The sequence below is a fragment of the Giraffa tippelskirchi genome, chromosome 1, assembly GCF_054371585.1.
Source record: "Giraffa tippelskirchi isolate mGirTip1 chromosome 1, T2T-mGirTip1v1.2.pri, whole genome shotgun sequence".
Lineage (NCBI taxonomy): Eukaryota > Metazoa > Chordata > Mammalia > Artiodactyla > Giraffidae > Giraffa > Giraffa tippelskirchi.
The window spans coordinates 55,645,331-55,666,648 of NC_137275.1; the positions used below are offsets into that span (position 1 = coordinate 55,645,331).

At 38.8% G+C, this 21,318-nt stretch overlaps 1 protein-coding gene across 2 annotated transcripts in view; it reads right to left on the reverse strand.

Annotated features, from left to right (window-relative positions):
* The window catches only part of NWD2 (NACHT and WD repeat domain containing 2), a 219,212-nt gene that overhangs the window by 120,894 nt on the left and 77,000 nt on the right, over positions 1-21,318 (reverse strand). For both annotated transcript variants that reach the window (XM_081527487.1, XM_081527388.1), the window contains exon 2: positions 8,294-8,382. In XM_081527487.1, coding sequence (XP_081383613.1) covers positions 8,294-8,382 — 89 coding nt within the window. The remainder of the gene's footprint in view (positions 1-8,293; positions 8,383-21,318) is intronic.

The window sequence follows — 21,318 nt, forward strand, 5'->3', positions numbered from 1 at the left end:
ACAATATGTAGCTTCTTTCTTTACTTAGCAGGTTGTCAAGTCTAAGTTCAGCCAAGTTGCAGATGTATCAATAACTCAATCCTTTTCTTTAAGGAATAATATTCAGTTTAATGGATATACCACAATTTGTTTATCCATTCATCAGTTGATGGCATTCAAATTGTTTTTCTTTTGTTCTCTTTGGCTCTTGTGAATGATGCTACTATAAACATTTATATACAATTTTTTTCTTCTATGGGCTTGTGGTTTAATTTCTCTTGGGGTAAATACCTAGGGATGGAATTGCTGAGCCATATGTGAGAGACAGTATACAAATATCAGGTTATGGGTCCGAGTTCTGTTTTTATGTATGCTCAAGTAAAATTTAAGTCTTAAGACAGCAAGCAAATGAACTGCTTGACCATAAGTTTTAGTCTGTTGCCTCATTTAGTTACTTAGTCCCAATTCCACAGCATATTTGAAAGTTGCATTAGCTATTTCAGGTTATGCACCTGACAGCTGTAGGAAGTTGCTCACCATCCGCTTCTACAAGAATTAAGTCATTAGCCACTGGAGTCACTGACCTTCAACACACCCTGAAAGACAGGGGCCCTCTGTATTCTGGGTAACCTGGTGGGATAGGCCTCATATAAATTTTTTGAACCTGGATTTTTGCATCTTTCCATACATAGAAAAGCACTAAAGTCATTAACTAAGATACCTGTTCCTGGTGACCAGAGCAACCTTCTACTGAGATGCATGATTTATTGCATGCTCGTTACTTTGCCAAAATCACATATGTACCCATCTCCCCTTTACCTCTTGGAACAGTTTCTCAGAGCTCTCTGAGAGGCTGTCTCCTGGGCTACAGTCCACAGTAAGACACAAAAAAACATGATTCATAGCTTTTACATTGTGTGTGTGTGTTTTGTTGTTGTTGACATACTCTACTAATGCAATGTCCCAAAGTGATCAAATATAAGTTACTAACGTGACTAGTGAAAAATTATTTTCTGAATCATCATCTGGATTTTTTTTAACATGTTCAAATGAATTTCCATCCCCACTGCAGCTCCTCTAATGAAGTCTCTCCATCACCTGCAGCAGGACACATCACTGGGCAGTAAGGCTCTCCTCCCTGTTGGAATGGCCTTACCCTGACCACCCCCTCTAGAATGTCACAGACTCGCATGGAAGCCACTGACCACATATGGCTGCTGAGCACCGGAAATGTGGCCAGTCTGAATCAGGATGTGTTATGAGTGTAAAATATACACTGGACTTTGAAGACTTAGTGTGAAAAAAAGATATAGGATAACTCAGTAATTTTTATGTTGCTTATATGTTGAAATGATGCTTTGGACATAAAATTTCTTAAATAAAATACATTCTTAAAATTGTTTTTTGTTTCCTTTTACTTTTAAAAATGTAGTTGGAAAATTTAATTGCATTTGTGACTTGCACCTGTGACTCCCATTATATTTCTTTGCACAGCCCTGGTCAAGACTCTCAGCTTCTGGGTCTTATTCATTTAATCAATAAATTCACTGTAATCGACATTATATATACAAGATGAACTAGGGTCTCTAAAAAAGACTGGTGATAAAAAGATATAAATAATATGACTTCTGATCTCAAGGAGCTTCCAGTTAGCGGGGGAAAAAAAACATTTTAAAAGCAATTCAAACAATATGGCACATGCTATTAAAGTAGAAAATTTTCTAGTCATTGGCATGGGGGACAATTTAAGGGCACACCACACAGAGGGCACAGTGAGTCTGGAGACTCAGGGGCATAAAAAGAATCTATTTGGGAAACTGAATGTAGATTGTTGTTACTGAGTCACTAAGTCATGTCTGACTCTTTCCGACCCCATGGACTGTAGCCCACCAGACTCCTCTTTCCATGGGATTTCCCAGGCAAGAATACTGGAGTGGGTTGCCATTTCCTTCTCCAAGGGATATTCCCAACACAGGGATCAAGCCCATGTCTCCTGCATTGCAAGTAGATTCTTTAACACTGAGCCACCACAGAAGCCCACAAATGTAGATTATAAAGGCTAAAACAGGCTGCCTGTGGAGGAGGGGACAGACAGGACTCGGTAGTAGACTGGGGTGGGGAATGGGGGAAATGGAAAAGAGAACCTCACATTCCAGGCTGAGAAATACAAAATGTGTCTTGTGGATGAGAGAGTCAATTTGTATTTCAGAGATACCACAGCAGTAATACAATGGAGGAGGTCTGGGGATGGAGGGGTTGATGTTGGGAAGGAGGAGGAGGAGATGAAGGTAAACTGGCCAGCAAGATAATCTACTGCATAGTCAAGATGACAGTAATACAGACTAGGACAGACAGCACAGAATGAAGAAATATTTAGGAGGAAAATCTGCAGGTATTTGGGATTTAGAGGATGCTAAAGGTGAAGAAAAGGAAATAGGGTTATAAGATGAAGTGAAGTGAAAATCGCTCAGTCATGTCCGACTCTTGGCAAACCCATGGACTATACAGTCCATGAAATTCTCTAGGCCAGAATAATGGAGTGGGTAGCCTTCCCCTTCTCCATGGGATCTTCCCAACCCAGGAATTGAACTGGGGTCTCCTGCATTGCAGGCGGATTCTTTACCAACTGAGGTATCAGGAAAGCCCTGGTGACTGAGATGATGTGAGATAAATACTAGGTGCCTGCCCAAAATGTTTGCTATCAGAAGGAATTCTTAAGAAATGATACTAGGTTGAGTGGCTGAACTGAAATGAAATTGCTTTCAAAATGCACCAGCAGCTAAGTGCCCAGATCAATCAGGTATCCTGTTAGAGGTCCCTGCCCACATCAGGTTTACTCCTGCTCAGGGTACCTGCAGTGCTGTGATGGGGGAGACTGCTAAGAATTCAGGGAGTAGAACAGGGATATTTGGGAATCTGAAAAAAACTTCTTAGAAAGCAAGGCTTGGAGCTGGATTCTGAAGGGCAGGAAGCACAGGAGAAAGAGTATTTGTAATAAGAAAGGAAAACTAAAACAGATGCAGCAAATGAGGTTTTAAAGTCAGGAATGAGTAAGTGGCAAGATGTGCTCCAAGGACCGGTTGAGGATGGCCTGTTTATTTTGGGAAGAATGGTGGATGAAGGTGGAAGGACAGCTGGGATCATATTACAGAGGGAGTCTGTAAGCAGCAGGGAGCCATTATAAGGTTTTAAGCAAAGAAACTGACAACCTTAACATTTAAGTAAGGTTACTCTGGTGATGTATAGGAAAATTCAAGTAGGATGATGGTGTGAGACAGTTCTGCTGACACACTTTCACCAAATCCAGTAAATGTTGAACCCTCTTCCAAGCCCTGGGGACTTAAAAATAAGTGAGGACTAGTCTCTTCCTCTAGGACTTGCAACCTATTGTGGGTAAGCAGAGAACAAGATCAGTCTTTGCTCATTTGATTTTTTGAAGCAATGAGTGTTAGATCAGGGGCTCAGCAGTGAGAATGGACTGAAAGCAAGATGGATGGCCCTTGGACATTTAATTAAAGCCCTTTATTTACTGGGCCCTGTACCACCTGCTTTTACCCCAATCTGTCTTTCTTTTACCCCATTTATTTCCCTGTTCTTCCTTTCTATCCTCTTATCCATAGCCAAGGGCACTTACTGAACACTGGCAAATCAAATAACCTCTTACTTACATACCTTGTCTTTCCCTGAGCCAAGTATGTTTTCTCCTCTGAGTAGGCTTGACACTCTTTTCATTCAATGGTCCCATCTCTGAGCAGTCAACTAGGTGTATATCACACATAGAATTAGCTGAAGTTCACATAATCAGGCTGATGGATTTTCATTAAAAATCTTATTTTAGGGACTTCCCTGGTGGTCCAGTGATTAAGAATTTGTCTTGCAATGCAGGGGACAAGGGTCTGATCCATGGTCGGGGGACTAGGAGCTCACATGCCAAGGGGCCACTAGGCCTGTGCACCACAACTACTGAGCCTACACTCTAGAGCCCAGGAGATGAAACTACTAAAGCCTATGCGCCCCAGAGCCTGTGCTCTGCAACAAGGGAAGCCACTGCAAAGAGAAGCCCATGTACTGCAACTCGAGAAAGCCCACATGCAGCAACCAAGACCCAGGGCAGCCAAAAAAATCTTAGTTTAAATTAAAAAATAAAGGAAATACAAGAAAACAGTTTGCCAAACAGGCACAGAGATAAAAGTGTACGACATTGTTAAAGTGTAACTCCATAGTTTATTGACTTAGCTCAATAAAGATTTAACCCTAAATGGCTTACTATGTGTCAGCTACTTGATTAGTGGGATAAGTTGAATAAGACACAATTCCAGTCCTGAGAACTTGGAGACTTTATAGACAGGTGATGAAAAATTCATCTAACCAGATATCTCCGTACTGCTCATTCTAATCTGTACCATGATGATTTCTTACTTGCACCATCTTCCTGCTTCTGCCATCACTTCCCACCCCTTACCAGCTCCCTCACAGTTTGAGTGAATCTGTTAAACATAAATCACATCATGTCTTCCCCCTCTTACTGAGGAAAACTCTAAGTCCTTAATCTCAGCCTGTAATTTTCTGCATGATCTGCCTTTGATGTCATCTCCTACGATCATTTCCATTACTCAACTCTACTCTATTACCACTTGGCTTCTTTAACAAGACCAGAATGTTCTGAACACATTCTTATCCAAAACCCCTTTTCTGGTTGCCTATGCCTGGGATTTTCTTTCCAAAACATCTGCATGATTTTCTCTATCACTTTCTGGAGATATCTGCTCAAAGGCTATCTTATGACTGAGTCCTTCTCTGACCACCAGTATTCCCTACCTTCCTTATCATGCTTTACTTTTTAAAAAAGCATTTATTCAATAAAATGCATCTATTACCACTGGAATTTACCATTTATTGTCTGCCTCTCTCAATAATATTGGAAGCTCCACAGAAAGAGGGTCTGATGATTTCTTCCTGTATTCCCAGCACTTGGAATGTTGTCTGGCATGTTGTTGATGGTCAACAAATACTTCTTAAATGAACCAGATGAATGACTGGGAGTTATGCACAGGGTTTTAGGGGATCAGGGTGTGTGGCATAAGCTGAGAGGAACAGGGCTATCAGGGAATGATTCTTTAAGCAGATAATGGTTGGGCTGAGACTTCACTCATTCAATACATTGTTTTGGAGTGTTACTATGTGCCAGGCATGATTCTATGATCAGGAAATGTAGCTGTCATGAAGACAGACAAGTTTCTGTACTTGTGGAACAATCTTGAGAGAAAGATTGTTTCCTGCTTCTTGAAGCAAGAAAGCCAATACATGAGTAAACAAGAAAAATATCCAACACTGACATATGCTATGCAAAGAACTAAAACAGGATGATATAAAAGAGAGCACACCTAGGGGCTTATTTTAGATTGAGTCATTATAGAAGCATCTAGGAAGTGACATTTCAGCAGAGACTTGAAGAACAGTAAGAAAGCACCCATGTAAAGATGAAGCAGTAAGCATTCCTACAGAGAGAAGAGCCAGTGCAAAACCCTTAAATGGGAATAGGCTTGAAGTGTTCAAGGAACCAAATGGAAAGACACAGTTGCAGAGAAGTGGGCAAGAACAATAGGGGCATGACTTAAGGTGAGGCAGGAAGAATCTCCATGAGTAGGACTTAGGAGGTGAAGCAGGGGAAGTACCAGATGAAAAGCACTGTAGGCAGTGAGAACAACAAAGACAAGAAGGCATGAAATAGACTGGTGTGTTTGAGTAATTCTAGGAAATACATTCCTCCTGGGTCCAATGCACAGAGATGGAATTCAGAACATGGTATAGGTAAACTATTTTTTTTTTTTTTTTTACCATGAAGCTTCTGGCACATTCTGCTGCAGTTGGAAAAGAGAACCATTTCTTTATGGTTCCAAGAACCATACCCAGTGAGCCCAACACAGCCTCAGGAAGATCTAGAATCAACCTATAAGGAAAGACTATGCTAAGAGCTATATTCTTAGATTCAGATATTATGTACTTGAGCTTAGAAGCTTGGAAGGTAAAAAGCAAATACAACCTCAGATTTGCAAGCTGTCACAACCCATTTTAGATAGTGAAGGACCAGAAAGTGAAAGTGAAAGTTGCTCAGTCTTGTCTGACTCTTTGTGACCCCCATGGACTCTATAGTCCATGGAATTCTCTAGGCCAGAACGCTGCAGTGGGTAGTCTTTCCCTTCTCCAGTGGATCTTTCCAACCCAGGGATCGAACCCAGGTCTCCCTCATTGCAGGTGGATTCTTTACCAGCTGAGCTACAAGGGAAGCCCAAGAATACTCGAGTGGGTAGCCTATCCCTTCTCCAGGGGATCTTCCCGACCCAGGAATTGAACCAGTGTCTCCTGCATTGCAGGAGGATTCTTTACCAACTGAGCTATGAGGGAAGCCCGTGAAGGACAAGTGCATGAGTTAAATCACTCATAGTCAAGAGCCGGGAGTCAATTCCACGTCACACTTTACCCAATGCTGCTTCCCCTGCTGTGAGCCTCTCATCAATGGATTCAATATACTTGCCTGGAATGATCCTTGCCATTAATTTCTTCTAGGGACCTTGCCTTCTACATTTTTCCTTCGGCTTTATTTGTCTTCTCCTGTACCTGCTTATAATTTAAAAAATGTGTATTTTTTCCCCTTCAGCTAATCCTAATCAATTTTATGTTTTATGGCAGCTGTTCTGCAGCTCAACCTTCTACTAACAAAAGTGATGAAAACCCAAATAAACTCAAAGATGGGATTGATATACTTAGACGTATTTCTTTATACTAACTGAGTCCCCAAGGAATGTCTTAGTCTTTGGAAACTTTGACATATCATCTTTTTTTTCTAACAGTCGAGACCCTGTTATCGGTAGAACCAGAGTCCTTGTATAAAGTAGTGCTGGTTTCACAACAAGGAATCTAGGTTCATAGTTTTTCAAGTAAACAGTGACTTACGAGTAACTCTTTAATATTTGTGTTGTATTAGCTCGTTGCTGATGGACACTAAGCATTAAGGTTAAAGCCATTTTGAAACTATTATTTTATACATCATATTAGAAAGCATTATGAGGTACACCAAGATGAAATATTTACAGTTGACTCTTGAATAACACAGGTTTTAACTGCATGGGTCCACTTATGTATGGCCTTTATTACTAGTAAGTTCTATAGTATGAAATGATCCATGGTTGACTGAGTCTGCAGATATGGAGAGATGGCAGATACAGAGGGACTGTGGATGCAGAGGGCTGACTGTAAAGTTACACATGGATTTTCAACTGTGCAGAGGGTCAGCACCTCTAACCCCTGCATTGTTCAAGGGTCAACTGTATTCAGGAAGAGACAAATGAAGGGTGAAATTTTCTTCCATTAACAATGGCACATTTTGTACTCTTACATTACAAACCTCTAGTCCATACTCCTTACTTAACAATGTAAACATGTAGTTAGGATAGCAGTTAAAATGTTCACTGCGAATGAGGTTAACAAATTCTCACTACATAATGCTATCTGTTGCAGGAAACATTTACTTCAAAAAATTTTGGATGTCTAGGATATGACCAATGTTTCCTAGTACTTCGCTATTAGATGGCCAAATTGATGGTGTCTACAATGCCATGTTTATGAATTTCAGCAATGATGTGCAGAGTTATAGCCTCTTGAAATGCTGATGATATTTTTTCTTGGTAAATGGTAAATTCTGAAATGCTTGGGGAAAAGGACATTTGACAATGTGAATAAAAACTAAAAGGTGAAATGGAAGGCAAGGACTAGTCAAGATGCTAAAAAGAAGTACTTGTGAGAGAGTTGGTCCCAATTTGTACTTTTTTTTTCTTTTCCTTTTTTTTTTTGGCTGTGCTGCATAGCTTGTAGGATCTTAGTTCCCTGACCAGGGACTGAACTCATACCCTCGGCAGTGAAAGCATGATGCTCTAACCACTGGACTGCCAGGGAAGTCCCAGTTCCAATTTTTAGATGCACAACATTTCTAGAGACGCCAGCGTGAAGGCAGGTGCTCTGTAACCTTCGCGTTTTTATGTTAGTGGAGGTTAGCAACAAAGCAAATAAACATGGTTCAAAGAAAAAAATGAGCCAATAATGAGTAGGGTCCAAGAAGCAGAGAGTAAAAGTGCAAAGCCTCAAAAATGACGAAATATTTTACTTCTATTTTCCAGTGTTTCTTTCATCCATGCTTAAAGAAATGACATTTTCCAGAGCTTAAAACTTGTCTTTTATAACACCTAAGTTGTGACAGAAAAACAAACATTAGTTGTTTAGCTGATGAAGTTAAATGTGAAATTAATATCAGAGTTACCTGAAATTCTAATCCATAGTTTTCTCTGCAGAATTCTCTCAATTTAGGATACACATTTTCTTTTAGTGCCTGTCTTTCTGCTCCCGTGTCTGTGGTAGAAAAGCAAACACACAGAAAGTGAGTTATGTCCACATATGTAAAATAAAGCAGCAAAAAGAAAGCTTACAAATAAACATGAATATAATTAAGCTGGGGTGCTACACTGTGAAATGGTGGGATATTTATCTACTGGAGGGGACTTGTTCCTCACAGAGCAGGGGGAGCCGAGATCCCTCTACCAGGCGTACAGGACAGATGGGAGCCCCCTGGTAAGTTCTGCGGGTGCTGGCAGAGCTGAGAATTCACAGCTGATTCTCTAGACCCATGGAGATCATCACATTGATCTCTTAATAGCCAGAACCACACTGACTTTCAAAGAGGTAAAAGGAAAAATCATAGGACCACCGGGTGTATCTCCATTGAAAACAAATGTTTCAACACACACACACATATTAGTTACTGATTTCCCAAAACATCTAGACTCTATCATTTCCTAAAGCATTTAGAAACAATAGCATCTGTGCAATCAGCACAATAATGAGGAGGGACAAACTGTAGTAGTCAACATCTAAAAACTAGCAGATTCCACACATGGTACTTGAAAACTAGCCAGTGGTTCAATAGTAATATCTTCCACTCTGGGCTTAGGGACCTGTTATATCAGAGAGGAGACTGCTTTACATGTGCCACAGTGTGTAAAAGCTTCAAAGTAAAATATTTAAAAATTATCTATGTCATTAAAAATACAAGAAGAAACAGAGAACCTGAAACCAGAAGAACCACAAAATATGTATGTATTAAATGTTGAATGTTCTGCACAGAAAGGGATTCTAGATTCCATCTGTGCTGGACGATGCCCCCCATCAGTGATGATGCTGTGAGATGCTTACAGCAAAGACAGACTTGCCCTCTCCAAGTAACTTCAGATGGAGATGAGAATCAGAGCTTTTCAAAATTAGGTTAATGTGTTATCTCATGAAAAGGACCATTTGCTAAATGTACCTCAATCCCAGCCATAACCATGAAACATCTGCATGCCACATTTATGACTGAGGAGCCAGTTTAAAAGACTGTCCTTGTTATCCTCTACCACATCTGTGCACACAAACTCAACCATATGCCACATTGACCTACTCTACTTTCCTACTGTTCTCAAGCCTGTTTTGAGAGGCAAACAACCAGACTTGAGAGTCTGAGATGCAGTGGCAGCTCAACAGAGTGACAGGAACCAGTGTTTACAAGGGAACCAAAGCTTCTAAACAAGGTCTTTGAGATTACCCTGTGATCCAAACAAGCAGAGTCTTTTCCCACCACGGATCCAACATGGACCTAAGTCCACAGGAGGACCATGCTTTAGGAGGGCACTCCTGAACAGTGACCAGGTGCTGTTATGGCACCAGTGGGGGCGGGCGACTAAGCTTTCACATGATTTATATAATCTTGGCATCACATGCCCATCCTCCTCCACCCTGTTTTAAGGGTTGAAAACACTAACTCTGCAGTAAAGCTGATAATATTCAATCTCTCTAAAAGGCTACAGATGTTCAAAGCCCAGATAACAAAAAGTCCCTTTAAAAATGAAGTATTACCTGATGTGGAATCTTGGAGTATATTAAACAAAGATTACTGGTAAGATATTCTAAAAAAAAATTGTATCCTAATAATACATGAAAAAATTATGAAATGAGGAGCAGAAATCTGCTTCTCAAAAATGTTATTACTGTAAATTTTATTCCTGAGTACTGAGACCTAAATGTGTCTTAGTAAGAAGGCTAAGGCAGAAATCCAGTATCTAATTACTAACATTTATTGAGTGCTTACTGTAGACTAGTAGTGTGCTAAGTATTTCTGTGTGCATTTTCTTAGTCACTTCTGTCAACAACCTATGAAATAGGTAAGATTACTATTCCATTTTTATATAAGAGGAAACAAATGTAAAGCGGCTAAGAGACATGCTTGAAGTCATATGACCACTAAGTTGGAGAACTTGGATTTGAATCTAGAGAGCTAAATGTCACACTTTGCTCTAGCCATGGAAAATATGCAACTGTGCAAAGAATATTTGAAAATGACAAGTGAAATAACTTCCCTGAATGATTAAGGGATGCCAAAGTCCTAACACTTACGAAACAAAAAATCTGAGTTATCTACTTCTCTTCACCTCTGATGCAAGCCAAGCTCATCTCTCAGTTGAAACTTATCTTGCTGTTTCCATACTTGCCTCCATCCACCTATTCTCCACAGAGCAGCCAGACTAATCTTGTAAGCAAAAAAATCTGATCACATCACTCTCTCATTTAAAATCTTGCAGCATCTCTTCATGAAACTTGAGATGAAATCCCCACTCCTTACCTTGAATGTCCTCTCCCTCCCTAAGCTCATTTCTTACCACTTGCCTAGTTCACATCACTCCGGCAGCACTGGTGTTCATTTGGTTTCTGGATTACATTTTCACTCATGACCTTTGCTCTGGCCATGACTTCCTCCTGGAATGCTCAATCCCATGATCATCTCATGGCATCTCCTGTCACTCAAGTGTCAGCTTTAATGCCACCGCTTCAGAGAGGCCTCCCCTGAGCCCTCCAGCTACAGAAGCCCTCTCTAGCACACCACCTTCTTCAAATTCTCTGCACATTACTCATCACTATTGGTGACAGCTGTTTACCATCTGTCTCCCCCACCTGCCACATGAGTTCAATGGGACTCAGAACCTTTCTCTGTCTCTTTCGCTGCTGCATCTCCAATGACTAGAATCATGCTCAGTTAAGGAAGGAGTAAATGGAAAAAAAAAAAAAAACCCCACAAAAGGACTAGCGATAAAACTGAGCTGACAGACAATGCTTCTCTGAAATTACCTCCAGAAACAGAAAGGCTTCATACATTACAATGTGTCACTGGTTGGACACAGAATCAACACTGTGAAATTCTGGGAAATAAATGGTAGGGTTTAGAAAGTCGGCTTCATGAACTAAGTGAATGAACTAAAATACTGATGTCTTTCCTGGTTTCTGTGTTTCTGGCAAAATACTAATATTTTATCAAATTATGTTGAATGTTTCTAAAAATGTGAGGGAAGTGTATGATAGACATTCTGTGTTATTACTTATAGTACAAAAGTGACTCAGATTTTCCTATATTTGTATTAATACAGGATGGCTGGTTCTGGAAATGGAAAAGTAATTAAAATAGAATGGATGCATTATGTTGGGTGACAGATAAGCTGGCTTAATTATACAAAAAACCTGATTCATACTGACAGCAAATCCGGATGGTTAGCAATTAAAAAAATACTAGAATGTCATGGACAGGAAAAATTAAGTCACAGAATGTTGCCCATAAAAAGGGACCTCTTAAAAAAGTGTAGATCAAGACAAGGTAGGTAATCATTTATTCTTCACCATCATTGTGTCCATTTGTATCTGCCCACCTTTGAAAAGATGCATAACACTTTAGTAGCACTATAGAGGTTTTTAAATAGTTGCTTTCCGAATAATTCCTCTCTGATTCCAGAATTAATGATGGTCTCTGTGCAGTATCTGAATTATCTGCATGAGGAATACTAGTTGAGGGAGAATTATCAGTCAATATCATTATCCTATTTCAAGCAGGGTTTAGATTAATTCCAAGTTTTTATTAAAAATAAGAGTGCCACAAAGATAGAAATATAGATCAATGGAACAAAATAGAAAGCCCAGAGATAAACCCATGCACCTATGGACACCTTATCTTCGACAAAGGAGGCAAGAATATACAATGGAGAAAAGACAATCTCTTTAACAAGTGGTGCTGGGAAAACTGGTCAACCACTTGTAAAAGAATGAAACTAGAACACTTCCTAACACCATACACAAAAATAAACTCAAAATGGATTAAAGATCTAAATGTAAGACCAGAAACTATAAAACTTCTAGAGGAAAACATAGGCAAAACACTCTCTGACATAAATCACAGCAGGATCTTCCATGACCCACCTCCCAGAATATTGGACATAAAAGCAAAAATAAACAAATGGGACCTAATTAAACTTAAAAGGTTTTGCACAACAAAGGAAACTATAAGCAAGGTGAAAAGACAGCCTTCAGAATGGGAGAAAATAATAGCAAACGAAGCAACAGACAAACAATTAATCTCAAAAATATACAAGCAACTCCTGCAGCTCAATTCCAGAAAAAACAAATGACCCAATCAAAAAATGGGCCAAAGAACTAAACAGACATTTCTCCAAAGAAGACATACAGATGGCTAACAAACACATGAAAAGATGCTCAACATCACTCATTATTAGAGAAATGCAAATCAAAACCACAATGAGCTACCGTTTCATGCCAGTCAGAATGGCTGCTATCCAAAAGTCTACAAGCAATAAATGCTGGAGAGGGTGCGGAGAAAAGGGAACCCTCTTACACTGTTGGTGGGAATGCAAACTAGTACAGCCACTATGGAGAACAGTGTGGAAATTCCTTAAAAGACTGGGAATAGAACTGCCACATGACCCAGCAATCCCACTGCTGGGCATACACACGGAGGAAACCAGAATTGAAAGAGATGCATGTACCCCAACGTTCATCGCAGCACTGTTTACAATAGCCAGGACATGGAAGCAACCTAGATGTCCATCAGCAGACGAATGGATAAGGAAGCTGTGGTACATATACACAATGGAATATTACTCAGCCATTAAAAAAATACATTTGAATCGGTTCTCTTGAGATGGATGAAAATGGAGCCCATAATACAGAGTGAAGTAAGCCAGAAAGAAAAACACCAATACAGTATACTAATGCATATATATGGAATTTGAAAAATGGTAACGATAACCCTATATGCGAGACAGAATAAGAGACACAGATGCATAGAACAGTCTTATGGACTCTGAGGGAGAAGGTGAGGGTGGGACATTCTGGGAGAATAGCATTGAAACATGTATATTATCATATGTGAAACAGAACACCATTCCATATTCGATGCATGAGACAAATGCTTAGGGTTGGGGCAATGGGATGACCCAGAGGGATGGGATGAGGAGGGAGATGGGAGGGGGGTCTAGGAAGGGGAACACATGTAAACCCATGGCTGATTCATGTCAATGTATGGCAAAAACTACTACAATATTGTAAAGTAATTAGCCCCCAACTAAAGTAAATAAATTTATTTTAAAAAAAATTAAAAAAAATAAATAAAATCTCAGTTTCTCTTTATACAAAAAAAAAAAAAAAATAAGAGTGCCAAAATGACCACGTTGGATTGGAACTTCTTACCACCCCCACTCCCCCACACTTAAGGGCATGGATCTTAGGTGAAGTCATTTCCCTCTTGGCAGCTCAGAAAACTTATCTGGGATCTACCTGCAGCTGTCATTCCAGCCAGGTTTCCCAAGTTTTCCTACATCTCTTCTTGCCTGGATCCTCCCCCTTTTCCTGGCCACTTAGCCAGTAATACACTGCACGTCCTATCTGACTTCTGTTATCTGAGTTGATTTCCTGTTTGGTGGCTTCCCAGAGGCTGCCTCATCTCCATGCCCTCCAAATCTTCTGTGCCCAACCAGTCACCCTTACTGTTCCTCATTTCAATGTCACTAAATCCTGTCAATTTCATCATAACCATTTCCTGGATCTGGCTATGCTTTTTTTCTGATGTCTATTTTTGTACTTATCATCTCAACTCTAAGAGTCCAAAAGTCTCCAATCTCATTGATCTGTTACTTGTCTCTCCTCATTGCAGTCTTATGCTCCACAGAACTGCTGGAGATAAATGCTAAGACAAAACAAAAGTGAAAACTAATTTGATCACTAAAAGCCTTGACTGGCATCTGTTGGCCTAGAGGATGAAGGCCAGAATGTTCAGCAGATGTAAATGTATCTCTGACCTAAGTTTCGTTTTCTATCGCTCTTTACCATGCACCTTTCAGAGAATTTTTCAGATTAAAATAACCAAAGACCAAGGGCATAAAACAAATTGGGAAGTGATTATTAATCAAAAGCAACTGAACTTCGGATAAGAACAGTGGGAGTCTATGAGATTCTTGCCTGGGGTTTCTCCCATCCCTCCTTAACCACTCCCTCTCTTAGACTCCATGTCAGAGAGGGTCAAGCTGTGAACGTCAGCATCTTCACTGCCATAGGCTCACCTGATTTGCAGCTGAGCATGGGAAAACTCCATGCCTATGAGCGCTATTAGCAGCAGTAGTAGTCTCAGAAGCAAACGAGGAAGCCCATTGGCTCAGCTAGCCTGTGGCTTCACTCAAATTTTACAAGGAAATCAATGAAATAAACAGCCATAAGACAGTCTTGATAAGCTCTCTGAAAATTCCTGGCTGAAGAAGGCTACCCACAGACATAAAAGATCAAAAGCTATCCACATGCTTCAGGCTGAATTTGAGCCTCGTATATGGAGCATGGCAACATGAGAGGGCCTGGTGGAAAAGTAAAAGCTGGGACAGATTAAGACACTCTGCAATAAACTTGGCATGTTTTGCACTTAATGAAATGAAAATCCATGTCAAAAGTTAAGAAATGAAACTAAAGCAATGGCTAGAGAGAAACCTATACCTTTAAACACCTACAGCAGAAATGAAAGGTCTCAAACTGGTAACTTAGGATTCTACCTTAAGAAACTAGAAAAAGACGAAAGAAAGAAGACATAGATATGGCCAATAGGCACAGAAAAAGACGCTCCACATCACTGATTATTAGGGAAATGCAAACCAGAACCACAATGAAATGTTACCTCACACCTGTCAGAATGGCTATTACCAGAAAGGCAACAAAGTAACTGCTGGCAAGGATGTAAAGAAAGGGGAACCCTCATGCACTGTTGGGGTGAATGTAAACTGGTGCAGCCACTATGGAAAACCCTATGGAGATTCCTCAGAGAATTAAAAATAGAACTACTATGTGATCCAGCAATTCCACTACTGGGTATTTATCAAAAAACTCAAACACTATTTAGAAAAGATACATGCACCCCTATGTTCATTAACACATTATTTATAATATCTAAGATATGAATGTCCTAATGTCCATTTGTAGATGAATGGATAAAGAAGACGTGGTATACATATATACAATGGAATATTACTCAGCCATAAAAAAGAATGAAATCTTGGCATTTGCAACAATATGGATGGATCTACAGGGTATTATGCTAAGTGAAATAAGTCAGATAAAGACAAATACTATGTGATTTCACTTATATATAGAATCTAAGAGACAAAACAAATGAACAAACACAACAAATCAGAAACAGTTAAAGATACCAGGAACAAACAGGTGATTGCCAGAGGAGATGGGATGGCGGGGTGGGGGGCAGAAATAGGTGAGCAAGATTAAGAGGTACAAACTTCCAGCTACAAAATAAATGAGTCATGAGTATGAAGTATACAGTGTGAGGAATATAGTTAATAACTAAATAATGTCTTTGTGGTGACATACCACAACTAGACATTGTGGTGATCATTCTCAGATGTACAGAAAAAAATCACTATGGTGTAATAAGAACTGACAACATCGTAGGTCAATTATATTTCAAAAACAAACATATAAACAAATTCACAGAAAAAGAGATCAGATTTGTGGTTGCCAGAGATGGGGTAGATGGAGGTGGTAGGTGAAGGTAGTCCAAAGTGCTACAGACTCCAAACAGAGAAGTACTAGAGATATAATGTACAACATAATAAGGATATTCAACAGTGTTGTATGTTATATATAAAAGTTGCTGCTGCTGCTAAGTCGCTTCAGTCGTGTCCGACTCTGTGCGACCCCATAGACAGCAGCCCACCAGGCTCCGCCGTCCCTGGGATTCTCCAGGCAAGAACACTGGAGTGGGTTGCCATTTCCTTCTCCAGTGCATGAAAGGGAAAAGTGAAAGTGAAGTCGCTCAGTCGTGTCCGACTCTTAGCGACCCCATGGACTGCAGCCTACCAGGCTCCTCTGTCCGTGGGATTTTCCAGGCAAGAGTACTGGAGTGGGGTGCCATTGCCTTCTCCAATACATAAAAGTTAAAAGATAGTAAATCCTAAGAGTTCTCATCACATGCACAAAAAATAGTTTTCGATGTTTAACTCGGTATCTATATGAGATGACGGATATTCACTAAACTTACTTTAGTAATTATTTCATGATATAAATAAAATAATTATGCTGTACGCCTTAAACTTATAATGTGCTATATTCTCAATTTTATGTCAATAAAACTAGAAGAAAAAAAACAAACTTGAAAGAGAACAAATTTAATCCAAAACAAACTGAAGGAGGAAAATACAGAGTCAAAATCAATGAAATAGAAAATAGGGAAAAAAAATCTCATATAACCAATAAAGCCAAAAGTTAGCTCTCTGAATGAGTAGTACAATTTACAAGTTTCTAGCTAGGTTGATTAAGAAAAAAGAAGACAATAAACTATCATAATTGGAATGAAATATAGCATAAAGATGCTACATAAATTTTAAAAAGTTATAAGGTCATAAAATTATGAACAATGACTTTATTTCTAATAAATCAGAAAACCTGGTTGAAATGACCAAATTCTACAAGCAGAAATTGTTGAAACTGACTCAAGGAAAAGCAAATATGAAGAGATCTAAAACAAACTAAAAAATCTGAATTAGTTATTAAAAATCTTCCCAAAGAAAATCACCAGCCCAAAGAATTTAACTGATAAATTATAACAATATGTAAAGAAATACTCCTTTACACTTTCAGAAAATAGAGTAGAAGGAACACTTCAACTTATTCTTTAAGTCTGTATCATCCTAAACCCCAAACCAGATGTTTACCAAAATCTAATACCCATTCAGAATAAAAACTCAGCCACGGAGAACAGAAAGGCATTTCTTGATCCTGATAAAGGCTACCTACACAGAACCTTACAATTAGCACTATGCTTCACAGCTTAAGACTGAATATTTTCCAGTTATGATCAGAGACACATTATCACTTCTATTCAACATTTTACTGGAGGCTGTAATCAGTGTAGTGAAGAACAAATGAAAAATAAAGGCACCTAGCATGCTAAGGCAATGGCACCCCACTCCAGTACTCTTGCCTGGAAAATCCCATGGATGGAGGAGCCTGGTAGGCTGCAGTCCATGGGGTCGCTAAGAGTTGGACACGACTGAGCAACTTCATTTTCTCTTTTCACTTTCATGCACTGGAGAAGGAAATGGCAACCCACTCCAGTGTTCTTGCCTGGAGAATTCCAGGGACGGGGAGCCTGGTGGGCTGCCATCTATGGGGTCGCACAGAGTTGGACACGACTGAGGTGACTTAGCAGTAGCAGCAGCATGCTGCAGTCTGTGGGGTCACAAAAAGTCGGACACGACTGAGCAACTGAACTGAACTGAGATTGAAAAGGAAAGACAAGTTATTTTCAGAAAACATGGTCTTGTATGTAGAAAATCCTGAGAAATTCAGAGAAAAATTATAATAACTAATAAACAATTTCAACAATGTCACTAGATAGACTACAACAGTGTTTCTTTATATTCACAACAAAAAATTCAGAAATGAAACAGAAAAACTGTGTTTAAAATAGCATTAAAATAATAAAACACTGAAAAAAATTTAACAAAAACAATGCAAGACAAACACTGTAAAGTGTAAGACCTTGCTGAGAGAAAGATCTAAAAGCAGAGCGAGACAATTCATGTTTATGGATGGGAACGTTCAATATTACTAGCAAGGCAAACCTCACCAATTACAGGCTTGAGATTCTCCAAAGTGATCTACAGACCCAATACAGTCCCTATCAAAATCCCAGCTTATTTTGCAATTATGTTGTCAGTGCCATTATTTAAATGAAGTTTTAAAGCACACCCTAGTCAATCTTGCTCATTGTTCAATTTAAGTATACCAATTGGTATCAAACAGGGAAGACAGAGGGACTGAGTGTGGTTCTAGAACCAAACTCCCCGTGTCTGAATCCCAGCGCCTTCACCTGCTAGCTGTGTGATCTCAGGCAAATTGCTAAGTCTCATTTTTTTCATTTGTCATATGGAATGAAACTTACTAGTATCAAGCTTATGAGGTTGTTGTCAAGATTAGGATGGAATCTTTCAACAACACCTGGCATGTGGTAAATGCTCAATAAGCACTGCAATTATTCTAGCAAATAATTTGGGGAATCAAAGATTAAAGCATCTATTACTTATGAGAATTTTCAGCACTAAAAGATTAATAGTAAAGTAGCTACAACAATCATGATCTTGTCCCACATTGTATTTATGAAAAAATGATTAAGTTTTCAAGATATTTTTCAAAGCTTTAGGGAAAGCCATAGTTAAAATGTACTTTAAAAAATACCACCAGTTTATCCAAATACTCTTAAAAGTTCCCAGTAGGACTTCAATAGCTGTAGTATTGCTATACTTCAATACATTTTAGGAAAAAAGGGTAAACTATAAAAGATAACAATGCTGGGCTTGTTTCTGGTAACACTGAGGAAAAGAAATCTGCACAAATATGATGCTAAGACAACCCAAATATGGCATACAAATATTTTAAAATGTATCTTTTAAAACATGTCACATACTTTGAATAAAACCAAGCAATGCCCAAGACACAGTGAAAGCAGTAATCTCAGAAAATAAGGATTCTTCAAGGCCAGCTTTTGGCTATTTTCCACTAAATCCTGGTGACCTCTAGTGTTGATTTTTGTCTTCTGTGGGTCAGGGTACACCCGACACAGAACACAGAGCCCCAAAGTGATGAGTCTATCAGGAAATCCTTGTAAAAGGCCATGACCTCAAAGAGTCCAGATCTTCAGTGTGACAGTCAATCAGAAATAAATCTTCATCACCAGGAAAATGTGCTGCCATATCATTTGCACTTGGCAGAAAAAACAACCTCCTTGATATTTGTAATCACGAGCTTGGCCTCTTGTAGATCAGCAGTGTAAATTAATCTTATTTAAAGTATGGAAAATATCATGCCTATAATTTACTTTAAAATGGTTTTGCATTTTGTTTTATTAAAAAGGTATATGATGTCAAAACTTTGCATTTTATAAACTAGTATCTGGCTGTTAGTATTCTACAGGAACCAGAGTTCTTGGTGACTACATATATACATATATATATACGTTTGTGTTTGTGACTTTTTTGTATACTAAGGGCCATTTCAATGTTATAATCATTTTTAGAGTTGTTGTAATCGACGTGAATATCATGTTTTTTCAAATCTGTTCTGAGCCTATAGTGTTTGCTTTGTGAATATATAATATATGTGCATTGTATATATTCTGTATAGTTACATTGTACTGAAATATTAGCTCAACTGATATAAGTATGTATTGAGTACTTTTTCCCCTAGCCTGGTTGTTTAATCTTTTTAAGAAAGGTTTAAACTTTTCAAAAAACAAAGATTTTAAACTGGCCTTTATTACATGGTCACAAAGTTGCAGTTAGAAAGGGTGGGGAGGGAAAAAGTAGTTTTGAGTGTTTTTGAATAGAAGCATAAGACTAAGGTTTGTTTGGTTCCCTTACCCTCTTCATTAAAATATCTTATTAATGCTAACAAACAAACAAACAAACAAAACTTTCCTGCTTTGGTAGTGACCCCTGGTGCTCGAGAAGCATAATCTCTACTCCTGCTGCTGCTAAGTCGCTTCAGTTGTGTCTGACTCTGGGCGACTCCATAGACGGCAGCCCACCAGGCTCCCCCGTCCCTGGGATTTTCCAGGCAAGAGTACTGGAGTGGGTTGTCATTGCTTTCTCTGGCATAATCTCTAATGAGGTATTAAAGAATTTCAGCAAATTAAAAGTTTCAAAGACTATTAAACCACATGTGCGCACGCACACACACACAGAAATCAATAAACACACAAGAAAACAAGGCACCATGAGTTAGAACCAGCCGAAACAAACAAACAAAATAGCTAAAACACATCCACATAGAATTACTGAATTATGTGGAATAAAGGTGCTTAAAGAAATGCAAGTTAGCATTGAATAAAACAATAGGAGCAAGAAGCACACACAAAAATCAATAAAGCAGTCTTTTAGAATAATACAGCAGTACCTCTAGAAATAAAAAAAATTAAGTTAAATTAAAACTCAGTGGAATTGTTAAATAGCTGAAAAAGACTAAGTGAATAGAAAGATAGATGGGAACAACTTATCCAGAATATAGTAGAAAGAAATAATGAAAAAAAATCTGGAAAGTTGGCAGATTCAGATAATACAGTAAAATCTAACATTCATCTTTCAAGCTCCAGAGAGCTTAGAAAGAGGCAGTACTTGAATAAATAATGGCTAAATATTTCCCCAAATTTGTTGAAAGATTCCAGTCCTCATCTTTAGCAAGGCCAACAAATTCCAGACATAATAAAGAATTACACACAAATATAGAAGTTATACTTCATAGTGAAAATGAAGAACACCAAAAGAGAGGATCTTAAAAACAGCTAGAGAAAAAAAGGACAGATAACCTACAACATAATGACAATTATACTTTCAACTGACATGGCACCACCAAGAGAAGCCAAAGACTGGAACATTATCTTTACTAGGCTGAAAGAAATAGCAACTGCCAGCCTAGAATTAAATAGGCACTAAAGTAATCTTTCAAACAAAAAGGGCAAAAGAAAGTATTTTTAGAAAAGCAAAAAGTAAGTTTCCTGCCTTCTTTTTCTCCCTATCAATTATTTTATTTTTTTCCCCAATTTTATTATGATACAATTGACATACAGTTATGTATCAGTTTGGGCTTCCCAGGTAGCTCAGCCATAATGAATCCACTTGTCAATGTAGGAGATACAAGAGATGTGGGTTCGATCCCTAGGTTGGGAAGATCCCTTGGAGGAGGAAACGGCAACCCACTGCAGTATTCTTGCCTGGATAATCCCATGGACAGAGATGAGCAGGCTACAACCCATGGGTTGCAAAGAGCCAGACATGACTAAGCACACACACAATGTATAGGTTTAAGGTTTACAGAATAAGGACTTGATTTTTCATAGTAAGTTTAATGAACACCCATTATCTCATATAG